General features: G+C 43.5%; 1 protein-coding gene across 3 annotated transcripts in view; it reads right to left on the reverse strand.

The window, feature by feature from the left end:
• Positions 1-15,821, reverse strand: part of SGCD (sarcoglycan delta) — a 573,229-nt gene that overhangs the window by 123,377 nt on the left and 434,031 nt on the right. For all 3 annotated transcript variants that reach the window (XM_082725032.1, XM_082725030.1, XM_082725031.1), the window contains exon 5: positions 14,838-14,957. In XM_082725032.1, the coding sequence (XP_082581158.1) occupies positions 14,838-14,957 (120 nt within the window). The remainder of the gene's footprint in view (positions 1-14,837; positions 14,958-15,821) is intronic.

Raw genomic sequence — 15,821 nt, forward strand, 5'->3', positions numbered from 1 at the left:
GCAAAAACTCCTTCCAGATTTTCATGACAAATGGAAACAGCTCAAGGAGAAAGCTCACTAAATGGATGGAGCTGACATATCTCTAATCCATTAGAGCAAAGGACTTTCAGAGACCCACGGGCCCCACAGAAATCATCCTCCCACCGGGCAATTGATCATAACTTGAGGAATCATTTCAGGCTTGGGCCAAAGCAGCCTTAAAGGAAGAGAAGGAAATGCCACCAATTTAGACACATCTCAGAATTTTAAAGAAACAGGTCCAACACTGAGATGACACCTGTATGACTAGGGTAGTTCCTAGGGCCTGCTTCTAACCCATAACACACAACTTAGCATTTGCCATTTTGAATGCCTTGGATGACAGATGCAGCCTATCCTTTGTCCCAATAACAAGTTTTTGCAATGGAGGAAACAACCCTGGTTCTTAATGGTAAGGAATGTAGGGGAAGCATCAAAAACAAGCATTGTAGTAAATATGAAGGGTATAAAGCTAAGTACATATTAGTGCTAAGTACACATTAGGGCTAAGTACATAGGTGCTTAACAATGTCAGCGAGTTCACAAATGCCTTTTAAGTTCTAATTTAACTACAAGATTATATAAATAAAGGAATGGCTATCATCCTCTAGGACAGGCATAGTTTATGCTGTTACCACGAGGAAACGGAACCTTCTGTTAGGGACGTCTTCTCCAGGCTGCTCCCTCCCTGACTTCACAGAGCAAAACAGGACGTCGCACTGGTCTGAAGAGGAGGCAGAGATTCCAGCTCTACCTGGGTCATTTGTCTTCTCCCCATGCCAAAAAGCCATCTCCCTCAGAGTTCCTGTCTTGAGTTCCTGGCTTCTGCCACTTCTTTGGGGCCAGGCCTAAGTCAGAGAGGCTACAGGGTCACCCCTCACTGCAGGCTAACACAGAGCTCCTGCTGTATGTATGGCCTGACATCAAGCACCGTGGAGGGCAAACGAATGGGACCTACAATGTGGAGAAGGACATACAGCCTTCCAAGGGGTGGAGAGCACAGAAACAGAGACACTCGAGTTTATTTACAATGGGACCTCAGTGTTCTCTATACCTTCTCCCTGGCCCAAAGCTTCTCAAATTCTGTATTTGGGGCCAGGGAATCCTTTGTGGTGGGGGGCTGTCTTGTGCATTGCAGGCTACTGAGTAGTATCCCTGCTCTCCACCTAGCAGATGACGATAGCAACCCCACCCCCCCCCACGTCTGTGACCACCAAAGATATCTCTAGACACTGTCATGTTATCTCTGGGCTGAGGCGGGGTTGAAAAATTGTCCATGTGGAGAACCACTGTCTGGTCCTAGTGTGTTGTAACACGCTCCCCCTGCCAGCTCCAGGCTCACTCCATCCCCAGAAATAAATGACAGAGCTCCGCATGAGACAGGCGGTCCACGATACTAAACATGGATGACATGCTATGAATGATATAATAGGATATGAGGCAGACATAGCTCAGAGTTTGGAATCATGTTTGATTCTTGTTATATTCTAGCTAAATCCCCAGTTTAATATAGTGAGTGTTCACTAAGCATTAGCGTTACAGCAGCAGCCACTCCCCACCCCCAAGATGCCCAGGATTCACAGAGAGACAGAATTCAGTTGGTCTATGAAGTCTGAAAAAGCAGATTTTACATCATTATTTTCACTAATCTTTAACTGAAATATAGCATTTCCTTTGATTAGGATGTAGAAAATGATCTGTACTAATTATCACTCTGGGACTCTGTCACCAATAGAAATCACAGATCACCTCCTATCACGGTGAAGTTGTTGCACACATCTCAAAACATCATTTATACTCATCACTACTTTGAAATGATGGTAATTATTCAGCCTGTAACTAGATCTTTTTAGATGTTTTAACAAATACCTAAATTATCATATGAAAAAATTGTATTTTATATGTTGATAACTGTGTGTCATTGGCTTTCTTTGGTCATCTGATATAATGGGTTAAAAACAGAATTCTGAGAAGAGGTCCAATGTTTTCAAAAGGGTCTAGGGCAGAAAAAAGAAAACCTGCGCTTTAGAATGAACACCTATCAGGCAAATATTCAGAGATCATAATCAATCTCTTAGAACTTTCTGTACCATCCCTAGTGGTCCTTGGCAAAGGGCCATCCTCAGAGCAGTGGCCTAACCACTGCCAACAAGAGGTATGAGAGGGGGGTGACTTACCCCACTGTAGGGCACGACATCAGAGCAGAAATACATTCTCACTGTGTAACCTCAGGTGGGCGGTTTTATTTCCACAGGCTTCCACCTCTTATTAATCTCTAAGATGGTGATTGCTTTTCATTCTTCTTTCCCCCCTCATCCTGAAGGGTGGTTTTGAGACTCAAATAAGATGGCAAAACAAAACCAAACCAAACCCCAAACCAGAAAAATCCTGTGCAAGAATTCTGATCTAACTAAATGCTACTGTGCGGAAGGGAATTATATTTTCAGTTCCCAAGGACCGTGTCTGCTCTCGTGTTAGCTCGCTTGTGATCTGTGGTAGCAAAGATATTCCCCCACAATGGCTTCTCACACTTGGAATTGGTCTGTCTGAGGATCTCAAAAGGAAAGAGGGCAGGAAGAAGATGGACAGAGAAAGAGGAAAGGGTTTCTTTTAACAACGGGTCAATTCAACTCCTATATCATAATTCATTTTTTATCCCCAGCTGTTCAAATGACAGGACTCAGATTTTGAACTGGAGTTCAACTGCCAGGCTGTCCTGTGAAAGTAGGAGTGACTTTGGATGTTGTCTCCTCCCAATAAGAATGGCTTCCCCTGCTTCCCTGAACTTAACCCGCTGCAATCCTGCCAGGGCTAATTCAAGACTCTACTTCTCAAGGAAGGCCTCTCCTTGGTAGTTGTGTGGCTCCCGATGTTCTGGGCCCCTTTTTGGGTGCACAGCCTCGCACATGAGTGTCTCTGGTACATTTCATGCATCCAATATTTTAGCATAAGTGCCCGATCCCAAAGGCAAGGAGAGACACGCCTTCTAAATCCAAGGCCCTGGCACCCTTCCTTGCTCCAGCAGACATCTGTGATCTGAATGTGCTAAGGAGAGACACATTTTCAGAGTCCTGGGAGGAAGAATGAGGCCATAGGAACTTGCTCAGGCTCTCATGCAAGGATGCTCTCATTAAACACAGCTGAAGCACTAGAGCCTGAACACTTCCCAATAACCAGTCAGCTAGACAGATAGGAAGTTGAGAGGGAAAGTCATTTTCCTTGGCAGCTGAGATGCATTTAACAGCCAAGGAAGAAAAGCACATTACCTTCCTCCATAGCTCATAGGCACTCTGCATATTGATTTCATATCAGCTCTCTCCTTTGTTTGGTTAAATGCAATCTCTGCCACAAGCCTATGATACAATACAAGTACTTTAAATGTGCTCTGACCTCTGATCAGCTCCCATCAAGCAAGTTAGTGGGAAGAACAATGAATTGCCTTTAGAATTCACCGGCCATGCTTGCGCTCTGTCCAACTGGGACCAGCCTGCCCTTCCTCGTATACTCAGCCTGTTTCCTTGGGGATGAGAGGAAAAATGGGCAAGATGAGCTGTCTGGGGGCACGGGAGGTCTTGCAGAGCGGGCTGCACCGCTCTTTCTTTGGAATGTCTTTTTGAATTAAACCTCCAAGCAAAGACCTCACAGATGTGTCTGGTCCCATAAGCTATGGATCTGTCCGACCTACCCCTCCCAGCTCATCCTGCTCATGCCGTCCTATAAATTGTGATGCAAATCCCGTCGCTGCCCTGTTTGAAGCCCTTCAATGTCTTTGCATTATCCTTACATCTAAGTACTTTACTAGGACACACAGCAGCCACGTTGACAGTATGGTTTTATAATAGCTGCACAGGTACACCCAACTCCACAATGTTCCACGTACACATAGCGTTTGTATATTTATGCAACTTGTACAATGCGTGTATGTATAGCATACACACATATGCCATGTGACCTACATACCAAATATATATATGGATGGAACAGACATGAACACATATATTTGTTGCTACATAGACGTGACATATGTTAAAAGATATATGAACTGCACACTTTAAACGGCTGAATTGTAGGATATGTGAATTCCATCTCAACAAAGTTACAAAAAAACAAACCGAATGAAGGCTCTGAAGTCTGATTATCTCGATTTGCATCTCACTTCAACAAGTGAACTTCTACACAACCTTGGGGAACTTGCTTCTGCATTGGTCCGTTTGTTCTTATGTACAATGAGCATAATAATGAAAGTTATCTTAGAGGGCCCGTCTTGAGAAGTGAGTTAACCCATGTAAAGAGACTCCAGTGGTATCTGGCAGAGAGTAAGCATTTAATAAATGCTAACTATCATAATTACAGCCTGTCTCTTTTCATAGCTGGGCATACTGCTCCTTGACCTTCCCTCCCTGGCTGAGCTGGAGTTGTAAAACTTCTTCTGAAAGGTCCTGCTTCCCCAGGACTTTGTACATGTTCCTCCACACCCAGCCTTCTGACCCCATTTCCTGAATGAACTTCCATTTATCCTTCCAGTCTCAACTGAAACATCATTTCCTTCAGGCAGACTTCCCTTACTGGCAAAGTGAGGTTAATAACTCTTAATATTATGTTTCCATGACATCTGGTACTTCTACTATGACAAGTCACATTCCTCTCATGTAAATGGTAACAACAACTGTCTTTCTTGCTTGGCTATGGAATCCAGAAAGGCGGGGGTCCCCGGAGTCCTTGGGTCAGCAAAGCAGCTGGCCACAATAGGCGCTCAATTTGTTGAATGCAACAGAACTTAAATGAGAACTGCCTGCACCAAGGCTTATATAATGCCAAGAACCTTCCTGCTGAGGTCATTCCCTTTCTTTTTTTGGACCCGGGAGAGTTCTTGCATCATAAATAACTCCCAATTGTCGAAGTATACTTTTCTCTTTGGCTCACAGAATCAAAATCATATGAAATACCTCCTTTAACCATTCAGCCACATCCTGCATGGTACACTGCTGAGAGGGGGACATCCTGGCCAGGCTCTAGCAGAACTCTGAGGTGTCTCCTTAACTCGGGCTTTGGGGGCAGTGAGCGATTCTTGTCTATGCTCTGCTGATAATAACAATATCTTCCCCCAAAATAAATCCCAGTGTGCTTATTTGCTGGAAAAAAACAAGAGCAGCTCACTCCACTTCCTCTGTGGCTCTGCTGACCCTGCCCCTGGCGAGGCTGTGGGACATTCCTCTGAATCTGCTAAGTCAAGCCCCCTCCCCCCTCATACTTTCCCTCAGTTTCTCCTCTGGGAAGTTCTCTGGGCCATCTCTATTGGCTTGGTATCCTGCCCCCGTTCTTCAGCATTATGGGGGAGTCCTCTTAGCACCTACGGCAGCCAAGAGCTAACTTCTAGATTCTATTTAACTTCCTAAGAAACATTTCCAGCGCTATACAATATTTCACTGCATATGCTGTTTGACACCCCTACTAGACTATGACCTACTTGAGATCAAGAGAATTTTAGGCTGTGTCCTTACATCTCCGCATCGAGCTTTGTCTGGTGATCGTTGCACAAATGGTGCTCCGTAGAAACGGGTATAAGGAACAATAGTAATGGGCATTGATAATAGTGGGCACTTAAATGTGCTTAGCATGTGCTAGGAACTTTTCATACAATAGACACAGGTACTCGTAATACCCTAAGTTTAAAGATGGGTAACCTGTGGCTTTCAGAATGTAGAAACTTGCCCAAGGTTGTGCCAAGAAAGCCAGGAGAGGTGTCCAGGCAATCTGTCTCGAAACCCCATACCCATCTAACCAGGCTGCTCTCCTACCGTCACAAAGGGAACACAGGCATTCGCTTCTATCCTGTGCCCCAAAGGGTTCTGAATAATCTCTCCTCTCTCCATCTCCTCACTCCTTTTGTTTAGATTCACCCTTGCCACCTTTACCCATGATTCCTAGAGAAGGCAGAGTACAAAAGGGGTTAAGATTAGAAGAGTAGTACATAGCAAAAGCATAAAGCAAGGTGGGAGAGGAAGCCTAAGTTGCTGAGGGAAGTATTTTTAGCACTCTTTTCTCCCACTCAAATAAGCAGAATTAAATTCAAGTCCCTCCAATAAAGGAGAATGAAGTTAATTTCCTTCCCCAGTCTGCACACCGAGAGTTTCTTATTCACATTGTCATCTCATTAAATTCCTGGTGTCACTGTGAAACACCAACATTCCCCTTGGTCTCTGCTGGGAAGAGAGGGGGAGAGTATCAACTCAGGGGACTTCGGGTTGAATAAGAATCTTCTGCAAGAGTGAATACAATTAACGAGGAAGGCAACAATACACCTGGACTATATGGACAGTCTTTTGACATTGAGGACGTCCTGGCAGAACTTTATCTCCTCATTTGAAAATACGCTGCTCTCGGTATGAACTGCCAAAAAGACAACTCCGATGAGAAAAACAAACCAACAGATGCCCGAAAGCACATTCGCTGTCGCTCGGTGGAGAATTTCAAGTCGTGTTGGTTCCGAAGATGAAAAAGCTGAAACAAACCCCTCCCTGAGTAAGTGCTGGAATTGGTTCTTTTGGAAGCAGCCAAGGAGTGAACCTCATCGGCTCTTTAATCAAACTAGAAAGCTCTCCAATGTCCCCAACTGCCTTTCTCCTCCTCCCACCCTCCTCCCCACGTGAGAGCGACGGAGACAATGGCTCAGCGACTGGGGAGGTCTGCTAAGGCAATGCTGCTGGGACAGATGGCAATGTCTACACAGTACGATGAATCCATCCCGCTGATATTAAATCACATCTCCCTCTTGCCAAAGGGAAAAGTGTGTGGGGCCCAGCAAATGCTTTTGCATCAGGATTCAAGCCCGCAAGCTTGGGGGATGAAGGTGCACCCTGAACCGTGGCAGCTTATGATGCCTGCGCCCAAGGGTGGCTGGGTGCATGAAACGAGGCAGTACAATCACCGAGGCTTTTGGCTGGGCTCTTTTTTACTTTTTGGAGAATTATGACAGTTGTACGCCAGTAGCATTTCAGATGAAACCCCATTATTATTTCTCTATTGTAGAATTGTGCTTTTTCTCATTAAGTAGCTCTGTTTATGAAGGTTGGGGTTGTTCATCTGAGACTCTTATACTTGGCTATCTCGCTACATTATTTATGGGAAATGTATCTTTATGATCGAGTACATTATTCCTGTGTTCCTGTAAATAATAAACCAAGTCTGGAATGAGATGCTGGAGGAGAACTTTACAACAGGCAATTCTTTTTAAATAGTTGGATCTCCTGTTGATTATCTCTGGTAATGATAACAGAGGAGAAAGCAGAAAGAGGGCCCTGGCTGGTCCCAGGCTACTCTGACTTGTCACGCAAATGTCCCTATTAGACTGGTAGGCTCTCATCTCTCAAGGATCAATGTCTGACTTCCTCAGACTTCACCACCATGTAAAAGGCACAGTGTTCCATTTTCACTATAACCTGTCACCTCTTTCAAGCTCCCTTTCACTCATGGATGAGATACTTCAGAAAGGAAGAGAAACAGGAAAAGATGGAGGGCAAAGCAAAAGGGGGTGATCTTGTTTATTTAGAACCACGCACATGACCTATGTAATTAGAGTCACATGGCCAACATCACCTGGCTGGTAGTTATGGTGGAACCAGCTGGTCACGTTCTAAAGCACTGAGTTCCTTGTCATGGAGAAAGGTGGAATAGATAAGAAAAAGCATATGAACATGGGAACATGGGATGGGAACCTCAACATCCAAGGATGCCTCTAGGAAGGCAGCCACAGCCTTGATAAAGCAGTTCTGGAGGTCTGCTCAAAGGAAAAATTGGGCGAGGGGTTGTTTGGGGGCTCTGTTTGAGGAGCATCTCTGAGTTCTTGCTCTGGGATGCCCTTCTAGAACACCTCCTCTTTGGAGCCCCTGAGTTCAAGGATACACGGATGGATGGATGGATGGATGGCTCTTGACCCCCTGCTAGTGGACCAATGTCACTGGCATTTCCCACTGGACACCTGGCCTCTTCCTTAGGTGCTTCCTTAGGGCATTTAAAGCTGAACCATTTCTCTCCAATCCCAAACCTGTTTTGTTGCTCTGATACAGTCGTGTTAATGATGCTACACAGTGCACAACACCAGAGCCATCCCCGACTTCCCCTCTTGACCCTCCACATGCATTTAGTTGCCAAATTTCATTAGTTCTACTTCAAGATGCTCTTTTCTATTTGTCTTCGCTTCTCTTTCCATCCTGGTTTAGGTCCTTATGAATCCTCAACGAAAGCATAATAATATTCTCTTAACTTGGGTGCATATTCTCCCTCCCTCCTGTTCTCTATACAGATTGGTTAGCAAACATTCCAGTGATCAATCTATTGAACACTATTCTATTCTATTCTCGCAACAAATATTACTGAGCAGTTACAATGCTCCAAACACTGTTCTAGATTCTGAAAAACAAAAGTTCCTGCTATCATAAAGCTTACATTCTAATGAGGAGGAGAGGATGAAAATAAGCATATTTTCACATGAAATAAACATTTTATCATCACCATGCATGTTGTGATATCTGCCTTGAAGATGAATAGGGAATAAAGACACAGACCAGGAATATGCAAACTTTTTCTGGATAGTGCCAAATAATAAATATTTTAGGCTTTGCAGGCTATCTGATCTGTCTCAGCTACTCCACCCTGCTGTTGTCGTGTGAAAGCAACCATAGATAATACGTAAATGAGCACTGCTGTGTTCCAATAAACATTACAAAACTAGGCGGTGAGTTTAGCCTCACTGGGCCACAGGCCTGCTTTGCCAACTCTTGGTACAAACACTGAAATCAGGAATGTGCTATTTTTATAAGGCAGCTAAGGATGTGTGGTGAAGTGACATTTAAGCCATAAAAGGAGAGGTCCTCTATGCAGACTGGAAAAGAGCATTCTGTGTGGAGGGAACAGTAAACATAAATGCTGGGAGGTGAGAGTATGCCTGGTGATGAAGCAAGGAGACCCATGTCTGTGCCGGTGAGTGAGCAAGAGGATGAGAGCTTGGAAAGCATCTGCTGGTCTTCACAATTCCTGGGTACCATGGTCAGGCATGGCCATCAGAATCTCCATATATATTGGTCATATATTTGATTTAATGAATATTTTCTGGTTTTTGCCCAGCGCCCATTCCTCTCCTGGAAACAACATCCCTATTTCCCTTTGGACAATGGTCCCCTCCAGCTCATTCTTGGTCATTTCCAACCTTAGCTCTAGGTGAGATACAGCCCAGTCCTTGCTTACCAGCAAACTCCATCACTGTGGTCACAATGACTGGTTCAGGGATGGGCATATGGCCCACGCCAGTCTAGTAAGAGGAAAACTCAGGCCTCTGTTGGATTTGCATTCAGAAGGTAAGGACCCCTTCTGCTTTTTGAAGACAAAATGCATGGTTGTATAACAGACCTCATAGGTGTTCAGAGAAAGGGAGAAACTAAATTGAGGTTACCTCATTTGAGCCACTGAATCTAGCCTGAAGCCAACTACTAATGGACTTTTCTACCACAAGAGGCAACTGGTCTCCCCACCTCCTAAACAATTGAGTCCTGACTATGAACATGTGTTGTCATTCACCAAGCACACATTTCCCCTACAGGTTCTGATGTGGCCATGTGTACTCAAGGTCTAGTTCAAAACTTCCCAATTAAGCAGTTATCTAGACTCTCTCTAGCCGTTTGCAGCTGGATTCTGTAGTTTCAGTAACTTTACTTCTAAACTTCTAAGTAGTCTGTTTTCTGCATGTGTGTCTCGTCTCGCTGAAGGGATAGAGAGCTTTCTGAGGGAGTGCGAACAGGGACACACATCTTTGTATCTCCATTATGCCAGCTGTGGTGATTTAGGGTGATTTAGGGAGATATATATATATATATATATATATATATATATATATATCAATCACACACACACATACACCTATTTAATGAATGACCACCACGAAAAATACACCACTCCTTTCACCATAATTATCAATTGCCAGGTTGCCACAGAAAGTTTCATCAAAAACTAATTCAAAAGGCTAAATGTATCATCTGATGTCTTCCTAAAAAAATTAGCATCAGACCACATGTAAATTTCTGTAAATCTTCTGCTAATTTAAATGGCTTTAAAATTAATTAAAAATGTTTTTCAATCGATAATAATGTAACTCAGATAATTAGCATCAAGTAGTATCTAGAGGACATATTTAAAAAACTAATCTAGAGTATAAATAGACCTAATTAACAATTAGAATAACATTTTATAATTACACTTTGTTTATAAATGCTAGAATGTCCAATTCATTGTTCAATGAAATTGGTCATTAATGAAAATCAGTTATTTTTCCCTGACGTCGCCATGAAGTTGCCTCTTGAATGTGCTGACTTTTATGCTGCCTCTTTTCTTGTTTTTTTTTTTTTTAAAGATCATTCCTGTCCCATATTTAATAACTTTGTTCTGCAATTAAAGCTGAACAATATCATGCCTTATCTTGCACACTAACTTATACCCTTTTGGTAATGAAAGAAATGGGCCTGACTACAGTCTTGAATTTTCTTATGTCTATTCTAAAGAGAACATTTTGCAGTATGGAAATCCCAAGGGTAGCAAAGACATCAGGGCTATATAAAGACAGACAGGGCCTGGCACTTGCAGGAAAACAAAGAGACTAGAGGACCCGGGCACCAGGAGACAGCCCCTATCAGTAGAGTTAGAAAGTGGGCTCTGGTGAGGCAGGAAGTTTGCTGGAAGATACCTGAATCCAACTGCACAAGGAGAAGTACTGGAATGACCTCTGTGCAGGAAAGTACAGGCTACTTGCTGGGAATTTGGAATTTGAAGTGGGAAGGCAGTTCAAAGCAAATACTGATGTGGGGTCAGCTGAAAAGGAGCCAATGTTGAAGCCGTTTATAAGTGTGGGATTGCCCACAGACACGTGAAGAGGCAAACAAGGAAATGAGCCTGGAGGGAGTCCACGGCCAATGCCAAGGGCAAGTCCAGGTTACTTAATGAGGTGAAAGAAGGGCTAATGAGGGAAGCAGAGGAAAAGTCAGAGACCTTGGAGGACTGTGGCAACAGTGGAGTAGCTAGAAGCCAGGAAGGGAGGAACAGCTGGAAAACAGTTGCCTGGTCCTCCTATCCTCTCCTCGTGGTGCAGAGTTACTGTGGAGCTCAGGGAAGATGATCGGGATAGGAATCACACGTACAGTGGGAAGACTGCCTGGACTCAGATCGCGACTCCACTGGTTTCTCTCTGTGGAACTCTGAGCAAGTTTCACATCACTCTGTGCTTCAGCTGGTTCCTCTGTACATCGAGGTGATAAGCCAGGGCCCTTCCTACCCAGTGTCTCTATTCATGGTGATTAGTTTAGCATTTTGCACAGAGTAAACCCTTAACGTGTGTTAGCTATATTCATACTGAGGCTTTTCTGGAGCAAAGTGATCAAAGCGGAGCCTGAACTCAACTGAAAGCTACTAGCAAAGCTGGGACAAAGTTGGGAGGGTCTTAGGTCAGTGGTTCTCACGCTTGCACATGCATCAGATCACCTGGAAGGCTTGTTCAAAGACAGCTTGCTGGGCCCCACTCCTGAGTTTCTGGTTCATTAGGTCTGGGTGGAGATTGAGAGTCTGTAAGACTAACGAGTAGGCTAGAGATGATGCTCCCCATTCAAGGACCCATACTTTCAGAGCCAGTGTCTTATTGAGTAGAGGAAGAGACCCTCTAATTTTGGGAATTCAACCCAGGCCTTCAACCCTTCAATCATGTAAGTCTGACTTGAGAACACACATGCTAGCAAGACCAGCCTCGTGTGTACCTGGGTGGAGTGGGCAGTGTAGTATTTCTTGGCAACTAAAGGCTCATTTTCTTCTGGCCCTTCCTATGTCCAGGAAATCCACTAGTCTAAACTTAATGAATATAGGAATACTTCCACAAGTTCTCTGCCAATTTCTGAGTACTTTCTTATACAAGCATATAGGATTGCATAAAATTTTAGAATGTGATGGGTCCGCTGAAGCCCAAGTGAACCAACAGAAACCACCACCAACCTGACGGTTAGCATCTATAGAGTGCTTACTGTGTACCACTTACTGTGCTATTCGCTTTCCATACACTGTGTCGAGTAGTTTTCCCAACCACTGTGTCAGCCAGGCATTCTTTTTTTTTTTTTTTTAATATTTTATTTACTCATTTCAGAGGGAGAGAAAGAGGGAGAGAGAACGAGAGTGCACACAAATTGGGGAGAGAGGCAGAGCGAGAGGGAGAAGCAGACTCCCTGCTGAGCCGGAAGCCTGATGCGGGGCTCCATTCCAGGACCCCGAGACCATGACCTGAGCAGAAGGTAGACACTTAACCCACTGAGCCATCTACGCACACCAAGAGCCAAGCATTCTTATACTATGTCACTGCACAGAAGGACACCTAGAGAGATGAAGTGACATCCTAAGGCCCTGGCGGATGGATGACAGAAACAAGGACTATTGACCGATGTCAACTACACAACCTATACTCTCAGCCACTCCACTATTTACCTCTGCCTGCTCTCTTTTCCTCAGGAAAGATGTCCATGTATGATAGATCAGTAATTATGACCCACCCATAGTGATCCCTGCCCCCATATCCCTTGCCAGATAAAAATTTCCAGATAGTTGAACCTTCTTTATGAAGCATGACTTCCAGTCCCTTTGTCATACTATTCAGGATCCTTTGAGTGTGCACAAGGAAGTCACTGTCCTGAAAACTGAAGAGGTGGGTGTACTTATCCAGAGAACAATATAAACAATTGAGTTAATCTTCTATATTCTGGAGGCATTATCTTCTTAGGCTTATTCCTTATGATTTTCTACTGCTATTCGTCCTCAACTACCAACAGAAATAACTGATTCCTTTCCATATGTTTCTTGTTATATCCATTCATTCTTCCACTCTCCATTTTGATCCACTGTCTTTGTTTTATACATGGGGAAACTAAGGCTTAGAGAGAAAAACAGACTTGAGTAGGGTCCGTCAGATTCTAAGGGTGGGAGCGAAGATTCACATCCAGTTATGTTAGACTCCACTGTGAAATATGCATCCAGATTCAAACCTCCCAAGAGCCTGTTCAGTCCGATGACTCAAAAAGACAAACTTCTCATTAAGCTGAAAATGAAATTGCCTAAACTTCTCGTTCCACACCATATGGCTGAATCCCAGCTGACAGGAAGCTCATTTCTGCAACACACCAGGCTCATTTCACTGAGTAGGTTGATGCGAGATTTGTGGGGTGGTCATTTCCTAATCTTGGTAGCATTGATAGCAGCAGTGGTATTTCTTATGATGCTTCCTTTCTACATTTTTACATAAAAAAAGCAAATGTTCCTAATGATGGAGAGAGACAGATTTTTGTCCTAAATTGTTCTCTAAGTAAAATATCACAAGCAGACGCCATGACAACAACAAAAATATCCACCTGCCTTCAAGCAACCCAAAACTACAATAACCTTCTAGTCCTTCATCTACTCAACAGTGGGGTGGTGGGGGGAAGAGTTCTTAAATGATACTATCCTGGAGTTTCATACACAAAGATTAAGCTGAAGTGTTTGGACACCTGCAATGATCTTGAATCCTTCCAAAGATTCAGATTTTAAAGAAGTGAGGTGACTCACGAAGTGCCAACGCACTAACAGAAAGTGCCAAACCACATTTGTATAGAATGATCTGAGCATGAGATAACCACCACATTTTCCCCTGGGCAATTATTCTACAGCTGGTATAGCAAAGTATTCAGGAACAAAAGGAGAGCCTGAAGTTTTTGTGTTTGTTTCTCCCACTGTCCCTTAAAACCTAAAACTAATATAGAAAGTGCCATCTCTACACATAATAGAGAAATAAGTGTTAAGGGTTGGCTAAGGTCTGAGAACCATATCTATGTGCATTTAGGTGCACTTAGGCTGGAGTCCATGGGTAAGACTTTGAACAGTCACTGGACCTTGGACAAGTTTCTCTACCTCGTCAAGCCTTCATTTACTCATCTGAAAATGGGACAAATTTGAGGAGGAAGAAAAGCATTGTGCTCTAAAGTGAAACACACCAAATTCAAAACACCTGGCAGATACAAGAGGAATGCATTCAGCCTTAGGGACCACTTGAGATGGTAGATGTTCTTGGGTCAACCAAGCAGTAAAGAAAACCGGCTCAGCGAGGTCAGTATGTTGCCCAAAGTCACACAGCTAATTGGTGACAGAGCAGGGATGGGGGGAAGATTAGCTCCAGCTCCTGGACTCCTAAACCACCACACTACAGTGTTTCAGTATACAGCCACAGAAGACTACTTTGTTGTGAGCTCCCATCCCAGGAGTCCATTAGCGGCCCCACAGAGACCCCTGCGCATCTTTTCAGAATTAAATTCTTGGGCCCTTCCACCAGAGCCTCTAATTCAGTGAGTCATGGTTAGATCTGTGAACCTAAACTCTTCAGAAGTTCCCTAGATGATTCTTCATTTACAGTCAGGTTTAGGAATCTTTGAATCACGTATATAGGTCTTGACTGCTTCTTCCAAGACCACTAGTCTGTGAGGACAGGATGTGCTCCCTTATACTTGTCAGCATGAACACGAATTCCTACCTGAAGCTCAGGGCTAGGAGTTATGCCACAAAAACACAAGACTTGAGACATTTTCACGGCGGGGGTGGGGGTGGGGTGGGCGGGAAACCTAGTTCTAAGGTGAGGGGTAGGGGAGTTCATCGACCTTGCCTTAAGAGAATCCAGGTAATAGACCTAAATCTCTCTTCTAGGCACCATTTTACTTTTCCTCTAAAATGCATGCATTGGCATCTAACCAATTAAAGGATTAAGGTTTTCTTACCTAAAACTCTTAATCTTTCAGCTCCTACCACCACTTCGTTGTTATCTGCAGAGAAGAGCAATTTTCCAGAAACTGTCTTTACTTCAAACTTTTTGCCATAAGCTTCTACGGCTTTTGGACCTAGAAGCAGGAGGGAGAGAGAGAGGTTAGTCTCATTGCATTCATTTACAAAGAGCTTTTCATAGAACACATACATATGACAAGACTGTATTGGCCTTGAATTTAAGTGGACTGGTTTTCAGAAGGCAACTGTGAAAGTCAGTCTTGTGACTCTAGCCATGTCTTGTCAATTACTTTTTATCATATGCTCTCAGGCTATGATTTTAAAGGCCATCGTGTCCCTTCTTCAGATTAATGTTTGGATGAGATCTCCCTTAGCTAACCACCAAATTCCTGTCAAATACTTGTAGATTTTGGCTTAAGTGTATCAAGGCACAGAAAGCTCAACACTCTTGAAGTAATCAGCGTATCTTTTGCCATCTTTCTCTTTTGACCAACATCTCTAACCGTTGGAAAGGATGCTTTAAATTCAACTGAAGTTTATCTCACTCTTAACCCAGTGGCTGCATGTGGCACCAGACAAGTCTTTGTCCTCAGTATATAGATCATATCCTGGCAGAAAAGGCTAGAATATATTGCTATTAATTGCTAGAAAGTTGTCAAATCTTTTATGCTAGAATTTCATTCAATAAATCTTCAAAGGGTTTATCATAGGACAACAGATGCCATTCTTGAAGCCGGGCTATCATGATGGCATCTTCTGATGGAGACAGACACAAATTTAAACTCTAATGATTCAGAAAACTGCAGAGTTTTGGGTACCATGGAAAAAATAAAATGTTAGTGTGTTATAATTTTTTAAAACAATAAAAACAACAACAAGAGGAGACCTTTTGGTTTCTCTGAGCTAGAGCTACCTAAATGCCTCAAGTTCAGGGGCCTCTTCAAAGCTGCTCTGCAAAAATGCATCAGAGAAACCTGGGG

This window comes from Mustela nivalis (genome assembly GCF_964662115.1).
Source record: "Mustela nivalis genome assembly, chromosome: 3".
NCBI lineage: Eukaryota > Metazoa > Chordata > Mammalia > Carnivora > Mustelidae > Mustela > Mustela nivalis.